The sequence below is a fragment of the Triturus cristatus genome, chromosome 12, assembly GCF_964204655.1.
Source record: "Triturus cristatus chromosome 12, aTriCri1.1, whole genome shotgun sequence".
Lineage (NCBI taxonomy): Eukaryota > Metazoa > Chordata > Amphibia > Caudata > Salamandridae > Triturus > Triturus cristatus.
This window is the reverse complement of record NC_140595.1, coordinates 420,976,317-420,997,814: the sequence shown is the minus strand read 5'-3', so window position 1 is coordinate 420,997,814 and position 21,498 is coordinate 420,976,317. Positions and strand designations below refer to the sequence as shown.

The 21,498-nt window shown below is 44.1% G+C and overlaps 1 protein-coding gene across 1 annotated transcript in view; it reads right to left on the bottom strand.

The window, feature by feature from the left end:
* LOC146776045 (fatty acyl-CoA hydrolase precursor, medium chain-like) overlaps window positions 1-21,498 on the bottom strand; it is a 449,703-nt gene that overhangs the window by 157,470 nt on the left and 270,735 nt on the right. Inside the window, exon 10 of the mRNA XM_085639114.1 lies at window positions 6,090-6,176. Coding sequence (XP_085495240.1) covers window positions 6,090-6,176 — 87 coding nt within the window. The remainder of the gene's footprint in view (window positions 1-6,089; window positions 6,177-21,498) is intronic.

Below are 21,498 nucleotides of genomic sequence, written 5' to 3'. Positions count from 1 at the left end.
AAATAAAATGATACCTGAACAACAGTCCAATCTAGAAAAACAGAGATATTGTTTTTTTCAAGTGTTTTGGTAGCAACAATAGCCAAGAAGCACAAAGAGCTACTATTGGTTATATGTTCATGGTAGCCAAGAGGAAAGTCACAAGTTCAGGCCGATCACAGCTTGGAGCGCAGGTCGCCTACAGGGACCAGATTAGTCCTGCTGAAGAGTTACCTTCTCAAGTCTGACGCAAAGGATGCCATTTGTGTTGGTGGCAGCCAAGATGCTATCGGAGCAGGGATCAAGTCGAGCGCCGCAGACAGTCGTTACTGTAGCGCAACACGCTGGTTGATCATCATGGATGCTTACTGTCGGTGCAGAGTGCAGGTATCACATTGCCGGTCTTTGCGGACAGAGACTGTAGGCACGAAAAGCAGATCCCACTAGAGATTTGCATTGGGGAGCCATCACTGTTAGCTGATTCTCTGCACAAAGAGGTCAACTTATGGTCACAAGGAGTCCAAACTTCAGGACGTTCATCTTTTATTGAGGAGTGCTTTTGACGTGAGGGAGACTTCAAAGACATGCCTTTGAAGTGAACAGATGACCTCCCTTCCAGCCCTAGCTCCAGATTCACTACAAGGGGGGTACACAGCATTTGTGTGTGGTCAGGATACTGCCTAATCAGGTGTAAGGGATGATGTGCCAAGCTCCTTCCTTCCATCCTGCTACAGATGTCCCATTGACGCACACCTAAGCTCACATTGTGTATAGCTGTCTAGGAGGACTACACAAAGCCCAACTGCCAATTAAACACACTCGTGTGATCAGAGACTGGCTATAGTCACCAAATGGCTAAAGCAAGAAAATGACAACTTTCTAAAAGGTGGAATTTTCAGAATAGCAATTTAAAATCCCGCATCACCATAAGTTAGAATTTTAAATTAGGATTCCAGAGATACCAAATTTGAATCAGTTCTGTCTTCCCATTTGGAAATGACACTTATAATATGTAATAAAGTAACCCCAATGTTATCCTATGGGAGGCAGAGGCCTTGCAGTAATGAAAAACTAATTTAAGAGTTTATCACTACCAGAATATGTAAAACTTAAAAGTACATGTCCTTCCTTTTAAATACATTGCACCTGGCCCTCTGGGCTGTCCAGGGCCCACCATAGGAATGGCTTATATGAATTAAAAGGGAAGGTTTGGTCAGGAAAAAGGTTTATTTTGCAAGGTTGAAATGGCAGTGTCAACAGCAAACGCAGGCTCTACAATGGCACAGACATGGTTAGAGGACTACTTAAGTGGGTGGCACAAGCAGTGCTGCAGTCCCACTAGTAGCATTCCTTGCACTAAGTGCTGGGCACTTTTAGTGCACTTGACTAAGGACTTATAAGTAAATTAAATATGCCAGTTGAGTATGGGCCAATATTACCATGTTTAGGGGAGAGACCACAGGCACTTAAACACTGGTTTTCAGTGGTAAAGTGCACAGAGACCTAATACCAGCAAAAACTAGGTCAGAAATGGGGAGGCGGAAGGCAAAAAGTTAGAGGGAAGACCACCCTAAAGTTTCAGGTCTAGTAATAATAGTTTTATTATTATAGTGCATAATGCCAGCCGTGGAGGATGTGATATCTGTAACTCTACTGCCTTGTCTCTTGGGTCTTTTCTCAAATATTTGTGCCACTTTTTGGGGATTTTCTTTGTTTCTTTTATTGCTGTTATTGTGTAATCAAGCCTCAATATCTTTGATTAAACCGTCAACCTCATTAAGAGTGCAATTTTCTGCATAATCTTTGTTCATCTTTTTAATTTTATTTTGGAAGCACCAGAAGGGCTATCGCTGTTTTCCATTTCTTCATAACTCTAATGAACCCATTTGGAGTTAAAAATATCAGGACAAGCAGGGAGGATCATAGTGGAGCTACTTAGCACAGAGGCTTATGGGAGAGACCCGCCTTCTCCTTCTCTATCCTTCTTATATGGGGAATGTAGCAAAAACAGTGCCCTGTGGAAAGTGTACTGCACAGCAGGGATCATGGTGAAGTTATATAGTACAGATGCTGCTAAGAGGGACCTGGCTCCTCTTTGCTCTTCTTTTTTCTCTCATGTGGTTATGGGGGATGTAGTCCCCTTTGCAAAAACAGCAGTGTCCAGTGAAAATGGAATCATAATCATTTTCCACTCTCCAGAAAGAGTTCAGATGAAGCCAAAAACACTACTTTCAAACATGGCCTCTCAGCCCACTCACACCACACTGGAAGCAAATGTCACCAAGACTAGATTTGAGGGAGGCAGGGTTGAAAGCATTTCCAGAGTATAAAAGACACTAATCATTAACACACTGGACATATTCCATCTCCTCATACAAGCATGATAAAATAATGTGGGTCCTATAGATTTAAGGTAGGCAGCAATAATGGCATCAAGAGATATTTTGATCTCCACAAGATACATACTTACCCAATTCAAATACCAGTGCCAAATACATTACACTAAACAGGCTGTGACAGGCGGTCTGAGAGCCTTCCGAACTCTGCATCAGATGTCAGGAAGACAAGTGGCACAAGTCCATATGGTGTGTTTGTGTAGGGTAAGTCAAGGAATCTGGTCAAGGGTAAAAAAGACTTTGGGTATCACCCATCTCTCTCACATTCTAGCTGGCACTCGTTAATATCAAGGAAAATGAGGCAAATAACCTAGAAGGGGAGCCATTTGGGTATTGTATTAGCAAATAGGATATCGCTCAAAACTGGAAACAATGGAAAGTCCATGTAGAAAAGTGCCCTTTTTGGATGGTCACCCCCCACTTTTTGCTCTAATGCTGATGGTTATGACTCCGATAGTGCACTGGAGCCTGCAGCCCAGGCCCCAGTGCCCATGCTCTCTCCCTAAAACTGTTAAGTGTAAATTGGCAGCCCCAATGACAAGGACTTTACCCCCTTATAAGTCCCTAGTATATGGTACCATTGGTACCCAGAGCATGGGTGGTAAAGTGGTCCTCAGGGCTTGCAGCACTGTTTGTGCAAGCCTGAGTGACCAAATTAAACTACTGACAGCAGGCCTGCCATTGCAGACTGCAGGAGCAGTGCAAACTGCTTGAACTCGACTTTGCCCTCACTATATGTGGCAAAGTCAATGCACAATCTCTAGTATATGTCAGTCAGACCTAAGGAAGGCCTTCTAAAGCCCAGGAGGCAGGGTGCTTCATATTTATATCACCTGGGGTGACCCTGATTCTGAACAGCTGCCTGCCTTTTTGGGACTTCTTTGGGGTCAGTAGAGACCTTACCAGTGTCAAATTTGGGGTTCTACTTTACTAGGGTAGAATGTCCTTGGCTTACTGGATCTCTAGTTAAGAGTGTCTTCACATTCCTTTTCCTACCCTTTTTTCCCTTTCTGCTGGAGCCTAAGTCTCTTATGTTTGGGGACAGGGCTACCAGGATTTGAAGAATTGGCAGCGCCCTAGGCGACTGCCCCTTTTGCGGTCAGACCAACCTCTGGAAGGTCATTGCCTAGGACACAATGTAGGGGCGGTCAGGACTAACTACCACCCTATGCCAGTTTAGGGTACCCTCTCTCTCTCTCTAGGAGCACTAAGGCTGCCGATCTGACTGTGACCTTCCCTGGGCCACCTTTACTCTTCTTGTCTCCCCTGGCACTTATTGATTTGGGGATACTAACCTATCTGCCACTATGGTATTACTGGCTGCTGTGTCTCCCAGGCAAGTGGTATGGATCCTATTTACTTGAATTGAGTAACAGTGCTTACTACCACCCTCAGGGATCACCAGCTTACCACCTGGACCCTTCTCCCAGTTTAAAGCTAAGAGGACCTCTTCATCTGAGGTGTCTTCCCCAATGGCTACACTGGACAGCCCAGTGCTAACTAACCTTTTGAGACAGGCTACATCCCCACTAAAGAGCTCTGCCTGTTGGCAGTCAAAGCACAGCCTGGTATCTAAGTGTATTTTAAGCCCTGTGTCCCCCTTACTCTGCTTGCCAGAGTTGGGGTATGGTTTGCTCTCCTCCTTTGTAGGGTCATGGGCTTCTGAGGGAGTGACTTTTTTGGGCTTACCACCTCCCTCCTTTGCTTTTTGTTGGCCCATCACCCCTCCATTTCTGAGGTCACCACCCTAGGTATTTTTCTTACCCACTTATCAGCCTTTCTGCCCAGCTCTCTCAGGCTAGAAACCTCTGAATCTACCAGATGCTGGTGTAACTTGCCTAGGGTACAATTCGACAAAATGTGCTCTTTTATAATCAAATGGTACAGTCCACCATATGTGTCAATCTAATTTTCTTTTATCCAGCCCTTTAGTGATTTGACTGAAGAGCCAACAAAGTCATCCTTGTGTGGTTTTGACCTTTATGGGTGTCCCTAAATGTCTGTCTATACTTTTCTGTGGTGAGTCCAAACCCTTCTGTGAGTATCTCTTTCATATACTGATAGGACTCAGCCACATCCTCATTAAGAGTCAGCAGTCTATCTCTGCCCTTTATAGTGAACAACTCCCAAAGTAGAGAACCTTCAGTGTTGACAAACTATCTTTCTCATTTTGCAGGCCCTCTCAAAGGCTGCAAACCATTTGTCTATGTCATCACCATTACTAAAATTGGGGACAATCCATTTTGAGATTTTAGGGTTAAAAGATTCCTCTTCCTCCCTATGTGTATTGCTGCTACCATCTTTGGGCTTCAAGCTCATCTTACCCTTCTTACCTCAAGGGCTACACTCCTTTTCTCATGTTCAAGCTTCTTCTCCACCAGGCAGAGAATATCAAGCTCATTCTTAAGGGTTCCTGCCACCTTATCATTTGGGGGGTCTACTAGAGTGACTTTTGTCACTTCCTACTGGCGAAGGAGGTCTAGGGAAGGTTAGAGAGTTGTGGTCTCCACTTTGTTTCCCATCATTATCCACTTTTGGCTTGGGCATCATCCTCATTTTCTTCAGGGTCTTTTTCAAAGGAATGGCCCTACATCTTCAAACTTTCTCGTAGGAGCTGAGGAGCTTCCCAAGTTACTCCTTTTTAGCTGTCACACTATAGCTAATGCCCCTTGCTTTGCACAAAACCCTCATATCACTGATCCTCAGGGCTGGGATGACTGACAAGTCAAGAACCTTACCAGCCTCAATTGTGCCTAACTTTTTACTTGGAGGTTGGGACCTTTTAAACATTTTTGAAAAACTTTAAAACTGTTTCCTAACTCACCTAAGGCTTTTAAAATGTACTATTGGAATGGGGTTCTGCACAGGGCCCTAACAATCCAATTCAAAAATCTAAAAAAAATCTGAAAACATTATTTTGATGCTATAGTCAACAAAGTGGATTTCTCACGAAAAATCAGTTCTGACCATGTGGCACTGTGAAACACGGGTTCAGGATCCCCACCGCTGCCACCATTGTAGGAAGGTGGAATATTTGATGGTAATGCTGGTTATGCTTTACCCTGTAATACTGTCACAAACCCCATAGATGGTCCTTGGATTTGCACTAGTAAATCCTTAGCTCAGTCCTGGTAGTGTGGGAAAGAGCAGTCAGGCTTTACTAAAGGTGTAAGAAAACAGGGCTTTTTGCAGATGCCCCCCACTTTGTGACTCCATTTGGACCAACTAGATGCTGTATTGCAACTCTGGCAGTGCACTGAGGCCTGCTAACCAGCCCCAAGTGCCAGTGCTATCTTCCTAAAATTGTTATGTATAAATTGGCAACCCCAATTGACAAGGAATGTACCCCACTTACAAGTCCCTAGTTTATGGTACCAGTGGTACCCAGGGCATGGGTGGTAAAGCAGTCCCCAGGGCTTGCAGTACTGGTTGTGCCACCCTGACTGACCCAAAGAAACCAATGGCAGTAGGCCTGCAATTGCAGACAGCAGGAGCAGTGCAAACTAACCCGACTTTGCCCTCACCATGTGTGGCACCAAAATCCAGATGTGATTTCCTAAAAACACGATATATGCTATCATTATTGCATTAGTATAAATATACCTAGTCACTTGTAATGAGGGACAAACTGTTTTACAATGTTTGAAAAGCTTAAATGGAGTAATGTTTATTGTAAGAAGCGCAGTGACATTTGTTAAATAATAAGAGGCTTACCAGAAGTGGAGTAGACATCCGGAGAAATGAATAGACGGTTTCTCTGTCGAATCCTTCTTTCAAGGTAGATTGAGATATATTCATTGCCTGTGAAGACAATGAACGACATATAATAATAATTGTATAAATAGGTTGCCTGGGAGACTCATTTTTTCATGATTTATCAAACCTCAGATTCAGGCTCACTATACATGAGGGTAGCCACATCAGATGAGCCCCTGTCAATACAGGTCACAGTCCATGAAGTAACTATCACTAGCCAGCAAAGTAAAGAGGGGAAAGCCCCAGGGCCAGATGGAGTCCCAACTGATTTAATCTAATGTAAATCAGAATTATGGGCACCTCTGTTAACAAATGTTTTTAACAACTTCAACAATTTCGAATTCGTGGGTGAGCTCAGTGATCGTCCCAATTTTAAAAAAGGCAAACGATCCAAGCTGCATTGTTATTGCCCCATTTCATTATTAGACATCCCAGCCAAAATGTTAGGAAGAGTCCTTTACAAAAGAATTCTGGAATGGGCTCAAGATAATCATATTCTAAATGCATGCCAGTAGGGGTTTCGGACTGGCACTGGTTCAGTTGAACAATGTTAAATTCTGAATTTAAGTATTGGAAAGTATACAGTGGCCAAGCAGTCTTCAATTGTCCTTGCTTTTGTGGATTTATCGATGGCTTTTTAACTGTGTCAATCATTCTAAATTGTGGCCATTGCTTTTTGAGTTGGATCCAAAATAATTCCATCTATTGATATCATTGCACATTGCACACTAACACCTAGGCCAATGGTTAGGTTGTGTCAGAATGAGGAGGTGTTGAATAATTTTAGCATTGGTTGCAGAGTCCGCTAAGGTTGTGTACTTGCCCCACTGCTATTCATTCTTTACATTAACAAACACACCCCTGAACTAAATCTATCTACTCCTGATGTCCCTAAAATCAATGGTGAGCCGTTCCCTGTTCTGTTAAATGCATATGACGCTGCTCTTATTGCCCGCACCCCTATAGCGTTATGTTTGTTAGTATGATCCCTTGTGTCTTTTTTGGATTACCTTAGTTTAACAACAAATTACTGTAAATCATTTGTTATGACTTGTGGATCCAATTGCACCAAACCTATGAACTTTCATACAGGTACATATCGTTTGGTAGTCACTGATACCTTTTCCTGTTTAGAAGAGTTTTAAGTTAATCAGGCTCCTGGGCCCCTCATGTATCAAACTGTAGAGCAAAATAAACTAGAACTGTAGCTTCACTTCTTATCCTCCCATGCCCATTGAGGGACAGTGCGTGCACCATTGTTACAGATTTACACTGCCCAATGCATTCCTATAGCAATATATAGGGGTGAAATTTGGGGCCTAAAGGTTCATGAAATTATACAAAGGGAAGAAAACCATTTTTTCAGGAAATTTCAGAGGGTTTCCCGTTCCACTCCTCAATACATTTGCCACAAGAAACTGGGTATTAATTACTTAAGTGATTATATTTGCATGAAACCCTATCTACTGTGGTTTTCTATATGGAAAACGGAAAAGGTGGGTCTAACCAGGGATATAATCAGGGATTGTTTGGCTAGCGACAGGGGACCTTTGATTCCCTGGTTGGTGCAAGTCAAACAATTATTAGCCAAGATTGGCCTATCCCATATTTTTATTGATACACCCTCATGTCTTGGTATTGATAGAACACAAATGCAATTGTTATTGTTTACTCATTTCCAAGCTACCAGGGATACTGTAGAATGGGGGATATTATCAACAGTAAAATATTTGAACCTAAACCTGGATAACTCTCTGGCTAGTTACCTATGGAACATTAGAGGTCATTGGGCCTGCTCATTATTATTCTGATTTAGAGCAGATATGAGCAAATATTTGCTCTGCTTTCCGCTTGGATATCAGCAAAATTTGAAAAGTAAGGTTTGTCCTTGTCAAATCAAATCAAAACCAGACTTTATTCGATTTTAGGAATTAAAATCATAAAAGCAGACATATTAATAGAAACAACAAGTACAAATCAAAACATAGATTACATATAAAATACGTCGTTACGCATCAAGTGGAAATATGTTCAAGGAAATAAAAATAAATTCATAAAATGCCTGTAAGCCATAAAAAATTTCTTAGGCAAATGGTGTCGCCCTGACTAGTTCCAACCTGTAACGGATTTAACAGTTTAGTTATTTAAACACTCGTAACACGCCCTTTAAAAAACCCATCACTGAACCAGTACAGTAACAATTTTCCAGCTTCTGTAAGTACACAAGGGCTGGGCGGCATTGCCTCCATCCACCTTGTTTTAAGAAAGGAATCAACCATCTGCGCCTTTCGTTAACATAAAATTTACAGAATAAAATTACATGTAATGTGGATTGCGGTGAAATATTATCACATGGGCAGCAGCAAAGTTCCCTCGACCAGTCATTAATATTAGGGTGGGTGATAAGGCGATGAAAAGACCCAAATCTAAATCTGGATAACAGGTATCTGTCATATCATCCTGTGACACATGATAAATATGGTTGAATCTCACATGTTACAGTAATAATTTGGTGATTAATCACCGTGATTTTGTTCAGTTCCAGGGCTAGCCTAATTTCTTCTAAATGAGTCATGCAAGTTTTTTTAAGATCCTTTCGATTAATAAAATTCATATTATCAGGTGAAAAGTAAAAATCTGGGCGTCCAATATCCTGCATGAACTTTTTGACATATCTGAGCCAGGATATTTTATCCACATTAACCAATCTCATGGCGTCCGTTAATACTTCCCTATTAAGACCGGTACTAGCTGATGTCCAGATTCTGTGCCATAGCAAGATTGGTTGAATTTTAATTAGGTCAGAAATATAGACGACTCCTAGTTCACTATGGCAGTTAAAAACTGAGGTGCTAGCTGGAACTCCCAGGATGTACCTTAAGAACCCATTTTCAATACATTGTATCGAAGTACAATCCTGGAAACCCCATATGGCTGCCCCGTAGATAGCTATACTTACGCATTTAGATTGGTAATGTCATGATCAAGCATGAGGGCGGGAGCGGAACCGAGCAACCTCCGAAGGTGGACAACGCGCATGAACTACATCTCCCAAGAGGCGCAGCGACCACGCGCTCCCCGTGACCGTGAGCACGGCAGAACATAAAAGCCGACCCGACACAAGGGGCGGTGCCAATCATTCCAGATTGACCTGTTTCCTGTCAACGGCCCGCTACACTGCAGCGTCCACTCCAGCCGAGTTATCAGGATTCCCCAGCCCGAGATTCCCGCCTGAATCTCCCCGCATTCCAGGACGTTCTTTCCTCTGCCGCAACTACCTCAAGTGAGAGAGGTGAGTGACTACGCCAGCAAATCCTCCGAATCGGCCACGGATTGCCGGGCCAACGCATCCTGGGTGTGCGCTCCTCCTCCACGTTGAGCACGGAGTAGTAGCGCAAACACCCGAGCTTGACCGTACGCTCCTCCGCTCCTCCTCTCCGAGCCTAGAGTAGTAGCGCGAACACCGTGTTTAGACCTCTACGTACTTGGGTGCCGAGAGCCCTCCTATTCCTCAAACAATCGAGGCACCGCGGAAAGGTACCCAAGTTTCTCCCGTTATTTTGTTCTTCCTTTTGTGTTACACTTCCCTTCCTCACGGAACCCGCTGTCACGGCGCTCCTCGGCCCCACGGATACCTGGGCTTGAAGTTGTAGCGCCACCGGCAGTTTCTGTGAAGCTCAAAAAGCATTGGGCTAACCTTGCAGCAGAGTCGTAAATCCTAGAGCAAACCCCCGAGTCGGCTCTGGACCACCCCTACGAACGTGAGTCATCGCACCAGTGCAGTCAACTGGGCAGGGACCGAAGAAATCGAGACAGGTATCTCTCCCTGCTGACTCCTCCTTTCCTTCCCTCGCCCACCTGTCTCCTGAGTCCGAGGGTCTTTATACAATTCCGGGCTGGGGACGGATGGGAGGGGGACCCCTCTATAGCATCAGCGTCATCCCGAGGAGAAGACCCAAGGTCCACCACGACAGGTAAATTTTTAGTAGCATTATGGGCGGCCGTTTCCCCAGTTTTATCGAGAAGTTTTTTAGAGCGGCAATAGACTTCATAAAAATTAGGCTCCTAGCCTTAACTGCTGCAATCCATGAGCCGGTTCTATTAAAAAGGACGCCCAGGTAGCTAAACAGGTTGGTGGTTTCCACCCGGTTCCCACATGCCTGGTAGCTTCTAACTTTATTTTTCATCCCCCCACAAGTCATGACAAAACTTTTCTTTGCATTCAGCTTTAGGCCAAGCCTGTCCATAAAACACGTGTAAAAGGAAAGCGCCCTCTGTAAGCCAACCTGTGTGCGAGCCATGAGCACCGCATCATCGGCATAAAGGAGGGAAGCTATCGGCGTGCGTTTACTATCGGGGGATCCCTAGTATGTGACACCAACTCCTGCTCCAGGGCGTTGGTATAAAGTGAGAACAGGAGTGGTGCCAAAACGCAGCCTTGCCTAAAACCCCTCTCCACCCTGAATGGTGCTGTGCACTCTCCCTTCAATCCGTAACAAACTTTTGCCCTCGCGCCTGAATACAGCTGTCTCAAAAAAGTAATAAAACAGGGTCGACTTTTAACTCATTGAGGACTTCCCACAACTTGTTATGTATTACACAGTCGAAAGCGGCTGTGAGATCGACGAAAGCCAGGTAGAGTTTCCCTGGCTTTGCCTGTGTATATTTACCGATTAATATGCTAAGATTCAAGATCTACTCATTGGTGCCTAGCCCAGCTCTAAAGCCATATTGCACGTCGCTTAAAATATCCTTTTCTTCTGTCCATGCTTGTAAGTGATCTAGGATGATTCTACCAGCAATCTTCATTAGGGAATCCAACAAGGATATTGGACGGTAACAGGCAGGGTTCCCCTGCTCACCCTTTTTAAAAATGGGAACTATAATCGATTCTGACCAGGTGTCTATAAAACCTTTTTCACAAAAGGCTTGTAGGACCCTTGTCAGGATGGGGCCCCATACATCCAGGTTTGACTTATAGAGATCTATAGGTATCCCATCCGGGCCCGCGGCCTTACCTCCACTACTGGCCTTCACTGCCACATTCACGTCTTGAAGTGAGATGTAAAGATGGATTGGCCTAAATTTCTGTTTTCCTCTAACAATATCTTGTTCCTCATCAGTGATCACCACATCGCCCTGTGATGAATACACATTAGTAAAAAAGTCTATCCAGGTTCTCTCATCAATTGCCACTTCGATGGATGGTGCATCCAGGTTATTATTTAAAAATGGGGCGTTCACAGCCGACCAAAATTTTGAGCTGTCTTTGCTCTCGGCTGCCTCGCAAAGATTTTTCCATACATTATCTTTCAGTTCGACACCCTAGATTTTCTTGCGGCATTGTACAGTTTCCTGCAAGCCCTGATCTCGCTACTATCTCTTTCGGAGCTATGCAATGCTCTCTTCAAGTTTGAGTAGCATCTGGTGCAATTTTGGTCGAACCATCCCTTCCTGGGATTACCTGTGCCTCTACGTTCCCTGAACAACGTGCTTTTCACTACCTCAGTGATACGGTCAAAGGCTTTTAATACATCATCGTGCGATGGATTATCGCTTAAACATGTTGAAATAGGATCTATTGCCTTGGAGACTATTTCTTTATTTAGCTCAGTGGGGTCCCGGCTAGCCCATCGAATGGCATAGCCGTTCTTCTTACCTAGCTCTATATTCTGCACCCATGCAATTCTATTACATGGTTTCCGAGAAACACTATTAGAGGCCGCTATGTTCACACTGATTGCCAGGTGGTCACTCATGATGTTATGATGGATTTTATAACCTTTCACGTAACTAGCGTAATGATTTGGGATGAGGATAAAATCAATCGTTGATTTGGCACCTCTGCCTATAAATGTATGGCCAAAATCCACCTTGGGCGTACATAAGCGATTAGAAAAACCAAAGTCGTATTTAAACGTGAGCTCATTTAAGAGCTCGCCTTTGGTTGTATGGTGGAAGTGGGCCGGAGGATCATTCTTATTCAGGGTTAGGCCACATTTTCCCAAATCCGCAAGTGGGCACAAGCTGGTATTAAAATCACCACCCCAAATGGGGATTAAGGTCATTTCACCTCTTAGTTTTAAATTGTTATTATCCCTGCTAAGCTTTTCTAATACAGTCCCCAACTGATCCTTTTCCACAATATTATAAAAATTGATCAAAACCAGGACAGTGGACAAATCCATATGTATTAAGACAATTTAGAAAAAAGTTTCTGAACACACCATCTCTAAATTACATGCCCCCAACAGGTTAGATACATATACACATAATCCCCCTTTTGGTCTTCTGAAAGGTGATCGAATTGCAGGTGTGTGGTATGTTTTAAAACCATTAATGTGGACTCTGTTGATAACCCAAGTCTCTTGTAAACATAAGACATCAAAATTACTAACAAAATCCAACCAGGCCGGGTCGTTCACAGGTTTGTCCTTGTAATAATGTCTCTGGTCAAACAATGCTCCACTTTCTCTTTTTTGTGATTATTAGAGGATCTACACTAGGAGGTACATAATGCCCTTTTTAAAGCTCAGGAATCTTCGCTACTGTGTCCAGGCTCACCATCATCTCCAGCCACTATCAGAGGATGAATGCTACCTTTGTGTAAGCTTATTTTACCTGATGTGGTTTTAATATTGTATGATTGAATACAAGATCATGTACTGTGGCGCTAAATATTTTTCTTTGAACTTGTATGCTAATATAGTTTAATTTATGAACCGAATAAAGTGTATTATTGATTGATATTGATTGAATGAATAATAATAATAATAATGGTATTTATTTACACTGCGCTTTTGCCAAAGCATTTCAAGGCTCATTCTATTAATGTGCTGCACAAATAGTCCATTATGTTACATGTGTAGATAGTATGATTTTTAAAATATATTTTCTTTTGGTGAACATTGTTGGTGGCAACTCCTCAGGTTAACAAAAATGCTAGCATTGACCACTCTTCTACAACCTCGAAATGCAGGTGCAGTGCACGGGTGCGGAGGGATGGTTGGAAACAAAATTTAGGAGGCCGGACTATGGGCTCAATTGTGGCTGTTTGTTGAAGTGTACAAAAAAAAAAGAAAATGAATCTCAGTCAATCTACGGTCCTTATTTCTTTCTTTTCCTTGTCCTTTCTCTTCCTACATTCTTCAGTAATTTAGGGTGGTTTCCAGGGTACTTCTGTCCCACAGTGATGTTCAGTCGCAATTTGACTTTGTCGTTTGTTTGCTGTTTTTTTCAACGTTTCTTCTGTTCTTATTCTTCTCTAGGTTCCAGTACCAGAGATGGACACACCCCAGGAGGCTCAGCAGAAATCAAGAGAGAAGGCGGTAAGTATCAGGATCTTCCTTTGTTATTTTTTTCTAAAGAAAAGACCGCTACCGAACCGAGTATAGGTGCACATAGCCTGTAGGATTTTGTGGTGGAGAGAGGTTGTGAAAGGAATGCAAAGGGCAGTGTCCACACCTGCACTCCAGTTCCACTTTTCTTCACCTCCCTGTCTTTACTCTATGGAGCCGGGGGGGGGGTGGTGGACACAGCCTTAGTGGTAGGTATGTGCTCAGGTCGGCGGGGTGGAGGCTTTGTGCGGACAATAAAGGTGAGAGAGAAAACAAAAAAAATACTTAGGCTCTTGTGAGAATGTAAACGCCAGTATATATGGTCAGATTCATGCACCGGGGAAACCAAAGACAGAGAAGGAGTCAAGAACCACCTGATTCTCCCCTTCCTCTACTGTCTGAGCACTCACCGCGATAGCCGCAACTCTCCTGAGTTGTGGCAACGCTTTATCGGCTCTCTTGAGGGGTCTACCAGTCTTCGGACCAGCTCTCTGCAAGTCATCTTCTAGTTCTAAGTTCTCTCTATTTTAAAGAACCTGAAGGTGGCGTGTGGAATCTTCTTTACCCACGTTCGGCGCCTTGATCCCGTCTTCACGCTGTTCTTCGGCATCCTCTTCCACTTCCAGCTTCTTTGCGTCGTTCTGGCTTTCCTCCACTTCAAGGTCGCCTCTCTCCACTGATTGGCTTCCTAGTGAGGCAGTCTTATCGTCAACCTGCACGGGGGAGGTTAAATGATTAACCCTTTGATCATTTCCCCTCGTCGTCGCATGCCCTTGCTCTGCACCAGCTTCCGGGAACACGGTACCAGGTAGGGATTGGGGTTCTGGTCCTGCCTTTTCCTCACATGCACACAGTGCATTGAGCCTCAGCATCCAATGAATCTGAATCTGAGTCTGTCATAAAAGTCATATGCCTCAAAAAGAGGCATATGACTTTTCAAGAGGCAGGCAGCATTCAGCTCGAGCATGCTGCCTTCCACGTTTATATTCATACATAGGTTTCTATACTCTACAAAGTCACAAAATATATTTAATGTCTAATTTGGGCATTACCCTGTCACTATATTTTAGTGGTTTTTGAAAATGTGCTGAACCAGAGGTTAGAAGTGCAGCATACCATGATGACCCTGAAATGTACAATTAAAAATGACTCCCTGCAGAGTACACAGAGCAGGGGGTCTCCCTTGTGATGAAGGTTGTATGTTTATATGAGAAGTAGGCTACTCATGAACTGTCCTTTATCATAATTATTGGACTTTATGTAGATACTGTAGGAAAATAGGTATGAATTTGAATTTAATTTAATTTGAATTTGAATTTGAATTTAAAAGCATTTGTTAAGCGCACGTATACCATGCGGTTTCATGGCGCTTTAAGTGATGCAGTAGCGGTCGGCAGAAGGGCTAGACAGTATAAGCTTGCTCAAATAACAGGGTTTTAAGGTCTTTCCGAAACTGTGTGTATGACGGAGAAGATCGGAGAGCAGGAGGGAGAGAATTCCAGAAAAGTGGGGCGAGAACAGCAAATTTCGCTCCGCCAGATTTCTTTTTCTTGAAACGAGGAATGATGAGGAAAGCCCTATGGGCAGAGCGGAGTTCACGACCTGGGAGGTACGGTTTTATGGCGGCGCAAATGAACTCGGGGGCTGTACCTGATCTAGCCTGAAAGGTGAGGCAACCCAGTTTAAAAAGGGCACGCTCCCTCACCGGGAGCCAATGCAAAGCTTTAAGCAGGGGAGTGGCACGATGGTATTTGGGTAAGCCATAGATCAAACGAGCCGCTTGATTCTGAATGAGCTGCAAACGATGGAACGCATATGCTGGAGCTCCATTGTAAATGATGTTACCATAGTCAACTCTCGACAGTACCATGGCCAGCACAATGATTTTTAAAGCAGGAAGGGAAAAAAAGCGGGATACTTTCCTAATTAGTCTTAAAGAAAAGAAACAAGCAGAGACCACTGAACCCACATGTGAGTGAATAGAGAGTTGTGTGTTGAGAAAAATCCCAAGAGTTTTGACCTTAGAGACAGGAAGAGGGGGAGCACCAAGTGACAAGGGCCAGTAGGCAGAGGTCCATGGACTGCAACCACCTCCGGTCAGGACTAACTCAGTCTTGTCCGGATTGAGTTTGAGGTGGTTGCAGTTCATCCAGTCCTGAATGAATGTCATTACGGTCTGAACATTGGAAGCAGATGAGGGGGAGTTGGAGAGATTAAAGATTAGCTGGAGATCATCAGCGTAGTTAAACACCGTGACCTCCATCTGCTGTAACGAAAAAATGAGGGGATAGATGTACAAATTAAATAAAAGTGGGGAAAGTGATGAGCCTTGAGGGACTCCGCACTCCACTTTGCGAAAGTCAGCGGTGAAATTGGCCAAATGGACGGCTTGGGCCCTCCCTGTGAGGAAGGACTCAATCCACGAGAAGGCAGAACCTTCTATGCCCGCCGCCCTGACACGGCTGAGAAGAATGGAATGATCCACCGTGTCAAAGGCGGCGGACAGATCTAATAAAATCAAGGCTTGCGGAAGGTTGGTGTCAATGCCTTCACGTAGCACGTCCATTACCGAGATCACCACTTTCTCGGTGGAGTGCAATGGGCGAAAGCCGGCTTGACGGGGGGAAAGACAGTGATTGATTTCAACATGAGTGCTTAAGGTGGTTGTGACGTGAGTTTCCAAAATTTTTGCTAGGTAAGGCAGTAGGGAAATGGGACGGTAGTTGGAGGGGGAGGAAGAATCAGCGTCAGGTTTTTTAATAATAGGTATGACAACCGCTGATTTATGTATATCAGGAACGTTTCCCTTCTTTAGCGAGTCATTGAGGAGGGTCAAAGGGGGAGTGGGGGAAGATAAATAGATTTCCCTGAGGATATGGGCGGGGGCAAAATCTAAGGGAGAACCGGATTTGACTCGGTGAAGTAATGAGAAGAAGGTGTCCTCAGTTAAAGGTGGAATAAGGTTAAGTTTGGGGACAGTGGGGGGAGGGGAAGAATTGACAAATGCAAGGGAGGGTGGTGGAATGTTAAGTTTGATTTTGAGTATTTTATCAATAAAAAACTCATTGAGCGAGTTACAGAAGGACTGAGAGGGGGGAATGGTAGTCGTGGTTCGACTGGATAATGCTAATTCATGGACCGCGGTAAAGATTTCCTTTGAGCGAGACTCAGCTGCCATAATCCTGCTGGTATAGAATGCAGTTTTAGCCGCTAGAATGCCCGCTTTATAAGTTTTTAAAACAGACAGATATATAGTCTTTAGCTCTGGGCTGTAGTCTTTCCTCCAGGCTCGCTCGGCTCTTCTAGCTGCTAGTTTCTGTTCTTTTAGCTCTAAGGTGAACCATCGATTGGCTGCATGGGCCCGCTTGACAGTGAGTCGCCTCATGGGGGCGAATTCGTCGCCTGCCAAAGTCAGCCAATTATCAATGGCGGTCAGTTGCGACGTAGCAGTGAGATCTGTAAGGTCGGGAGCGGTTTTGGCCAAAGTTGAACAGAAGGAGGGCATGTCCGTTTTACCCCATTTCCTGACCCAAATGTTTTTAGGAAGAGGAGGTTTGACCAGTGCGGTCAGTGCAAGGGAAAAGGAAATAATAGAATGGTCGGACCAGGAGCACGGGGAAATTATGGGGGGTGTGGATGGAATATTTAGCGCCCAGATTTGATCCAACATATGACCGTGGGTATGTGTGGGGCCATGAGTGAGCAGAGAGAAGTTCAAGGAAATCATGAAGTCTGTAAAATCTTTGGATTGAGGGCTCTCAGCAGGTTCATTGGGCCAAAAGTTTAGGTCCCCTAGCACTAGTACCGATGAATTGTTAACCACCAAGGTGGCTAAGAGAGCCTGAATGCTAGGGAGAAAGGATGGGGTTAGCTGGGGAGGACGATAAATTAAGACAAAGGTGAATGGTACCTGATGGAGAGTTGAACGAGCTACAAGGTAATCTACCTCAGGAATGGGTAAGGAGGGGAGAATCTGGAAGCAGAAGTCTGTCCGGGCTATTAAGGCTACTCCGCCACCCCGCTTGCCCTCAGGCCGATCTGCTCGAATGGCAGAGTATGATGGAGGCAATGCGGCTAATACATTGGGTAGGGAGTCTGCCTTAAACCAGGTCTCCGTTAAGAATATGAGGTTTGGATTATGGGTGTCAATGTAGTCAAATAGCTCGTATTGATGACTAACCGCAGACCTGGTGTTTAAGAGTATTGCTGAAGTGTTACAAATTGGTGCTGGGGGGGGCAAGATGGTGCAGGATGGTGTATTGGATAAAGGAAATAAAGGTGGGCTGATACTAGGAGGACGGTAAGGTGGGGAAGAACATAAATCAAGCTGTCTCAGGTGGGTACTGATCGAAGGGTCAACCGTTCCAGGGACCCAATATGAGAGTAGTAATGCAGGTGAGTACGTAAGTAAACGGGCAGCCTTTCGTGCCCCTAGCCCCGGTCGGCCGCGGACGGGCGCAGACGGGCTTAACTCTGGCGCAACTCCGGCGCGCATACGTCGCGCCCGCTGCGCTCGTCCGCTGCGCTGACACATGCTGCACGATTAAGTAGGGGCGGAGCGGTGGAGGAGGGGCAGGGCTAGGAAGGAAGGCAGCCCGATCTAAGATGGCGCCCGTTGCTGCTTAGAAGCCCGCAAGTGCACCAACCCGCCCTGGCAACCCACCTCTGAAACCGCAAAAGGTAAGAGACCTGCACAAACTTTGAAGATGAGTTAAAAGCAGTAAAATACAATACAAATGTACATCGCCTGCGCTAGTAATCAGCGGGGGCGGAGAGCAGGATGATCGCGACCAGCAATCCAAGCGTCAACCAGCAAGCCCACTGCCACCGGGCTACTGGCAAACACAGTAGAAGGACAGGTCAAGGCTCTTAAATAGGGGCGGAGCGGTGGAGGAGGGGCAGGGCTAGGAAGGAAGGCAGCCCGATCTAAGATGGCGCCCGTTGCTGGTAATCAATAGATCTTCACTAGAAGAAACTCTGTAGATGGCACCCTAATAACTATCATGGTTGAAGGATTTGACTGGTGAGTGGTGTTGTCTCTGATAAACACTGCTTTCCTTAGGGAAATATTTCCTCTTATTACATGAATGAAACCCACTGCATATTATGGATGGTGGAGCATTCTCCTTTGACTCCTACAGAGGGCAAACATGCCTTATAAATACCTTCCAAGGTAAACTAGGAGAAGACCATGGTAAAGACATCCTTGGATTACAATCGCACAAACAGCTATCATCTTGTTAATCCAGGAAGGCCAACTGATTCAGGTTTTGTTCTACAGATTTGGCTGGCGCTTCTATTCATTTCATCCAGGAGTAGAGATGATGGTAGAGGTGCTCACTTAGAAAGCTGCAACAAAGCATCAGAATCTGTCCTTACCCTTTCTTATTATCGACCTATTTTGTACTGGATGACTCAAAACTTACCCTTTGATTTATGTACCTTCTAAGCACCAAAAGTAACAATTTGTATTGAAAGCACCAGAGCTGGGACAGATCTGAAGGCAATATTGCAAACATTGAACACATTTCAGATGGTATGGTGCAAATATCCAGGTGGATAGCACCAGAGTTTCTCAACTCTTCTTCTAATATTTCAGCCTTACCTCAGGTTGGTGAGAGCATGCAAGGATGGGAGTACTCACATGACAGGAAAGCTGTACCGTCCTGTCCAGTGTTTTTCTTTCAGTGTACTTAATGCTGAAGCCTACTGATGGTCCTCAATGTTTTTAATGTCCTACCAGTGTAGCATGGTGATCTGCTACCTCAATATGCACCTATTGTACCCCTGCAATAAGCAAAGATGTCTACTGACTCTCAAACATGGCTCTGGAGAACTGATAGTTGATGAATCCTGGACTTTTTACTCATATTCCTGGTGAGAATAAAGCCTGTCTGTACTCCCTGGTAATATCTTTTGAGTCAACCATAACTGGATTCTTTCACTTCATTCTGTGTATGTGAGTGTATATATCATAGGCATAGTGGCATGATAGTCATGTATGCTATGGCTGGAAAACTAAATACCATTTGCATGCCGACCTTTGGAAGTAATGTTAAATATTGCATAAAACAGATGTTATCCTTCAGGCTCCGTTTATCCTTTGGGAATCTGGGAACCTGCATGCTGCCATACACGAGGCCTGTTAATCCTAGATTTCTAGGTGGCAACTGAAACAATCCGTCTGAGGGGTCTGTCCAGATTTTCCTGATGTTCACATCTCCTGACACATTTGGGCCTGTCACCTCCCAACTTAGTTAGCCAGGATTTGAATTGTCCTTGTTTAAGATAATCACTGGCTCTCTTGAATAAGTTGTGTTTGCATTCACCCTTGGAAACGTTGTGCTTCACCAGAAAAGAAAGTCTTGACTTTGAAAAGCTCTATGGCATTTCTGTTTCTGAACAAGGCTTGAACCAGCATTTAAATTTAGAGCAAGCTTTGCTGCTGTGGTCTCCCTTAGATGAATAGGAACCTGTACAACTCTGTGTGGTGAATAGTTTTCCTTTGAACAAGAGGACAAAAGTAAGTAGCAGCAAACTTATGCCTACATCAAAATTGCATCGAGGGAGTCAGTCAGTCATCCCAAATCCACAAGGACCTTGAAGCCCGGTGGACTAGTAGTCAACTAAGAAAACATGTTGCACAAGATGGTTGAAGATCTATAGGTGATGGTCCAGAACTTGTGTCTGTAAGTACTTGTGTCTGTAAGTCTGCTGCTCCCTGAACCACCCTAAATGATTCCACACTTTTGGGAGCCCATGTTGGCATTTTCAGCCTAAAAGAAACATAGTCTTAGGGTGTCTCATTGGCGTGCTCTTATTACCATGATTTAGCAACTAGAGACTAGATCTTTGATCTTGTAGAGTAGTGATTACAGTGTGTTTTGATAACACAGATATGCAGTTAGCAAGTCATTTTATAAAATGTATGAAAAGAGAAAGTAGGAAAATTGCTCCATGAGAAACGTCCACTCTGGCTATTATGCTTTATGTACTAGAGGATAAGTGGATGTCTAACTTTTACTCTAATGGATTATACTGCTGCGGTGCTCATTTGGTTGTTTTCAAACTGCTGTAAAGCTGTTTTCAGCATCATTGTTTTATTTATCTACTGCACCATTACTGAAAATGTCCTTTATGAACTGTTAAATAAATGCAATTACTCATTTAAATGAATCTTGAAGTTGCTAATTGAAAAAGGTAGATCTAGTGGGTGCCACATTTACAGTAGGCATACATGTGGTCAAAACATGTTGACTGCAATAAGCCATTTCAAAGGTATTGTCACATGGCAGTTAGGGACATTGTCGACATCACTAAGTTAGCATGAGTACTGCCGCCATGATGCAGCTTTGCGCATGTTACTACATGGATTTATTTTTGCAAACAACTTTGTTTATTCCTTTCACATGAGAACTGTCCGCTGTGTTTGTTCTCTGCATGTTCCTGGAGTTTAGTCTGAACATTGTGAGCATGGTCGATAAACAATGGCCCTTGTTATTCTCTTCTGGTCAGGCCATAGCACCTATACAAAACATACCAAGGCAGCTGCTATTGGAAACTCGTACTTTGATATTATGGGGATACATGCATGAGGGACACACACTTGGAGAGTCTAAGGTATGGGGTCTGCAGACAAAGCCCAGAGATCTTCTCATATATAATAATACTTCTTCTTAGCAAGGGAGGGAGGCTAGGCTCTATAGTCTTTTAATTGTGATATTTCCCTTCATGATTTATGGACTAGCTGCTATGCTGACTGTATTTGTATTATGCATTTTCCTGCCTGTGATGGCACCGATACTGCATGTTAGGGCACGTTAGTTAAAATACATATTTTAAACTGTTCTCGTGTCTCTGTCAGATCTTATTGTGGACAGGTACGAGAGTGTGAGCGAAAGGGTGTGTCTTGTTACTGTGATTCCTGAGAGATCTGGGAGTGTTGTGTTCTGGAGTGTCTAATCATGTGTTTCTCTGTGAGTGAGTAGGAGAGTAAGTGAGACAGCTAGTCGGTCCTGGGCTTATGGGTA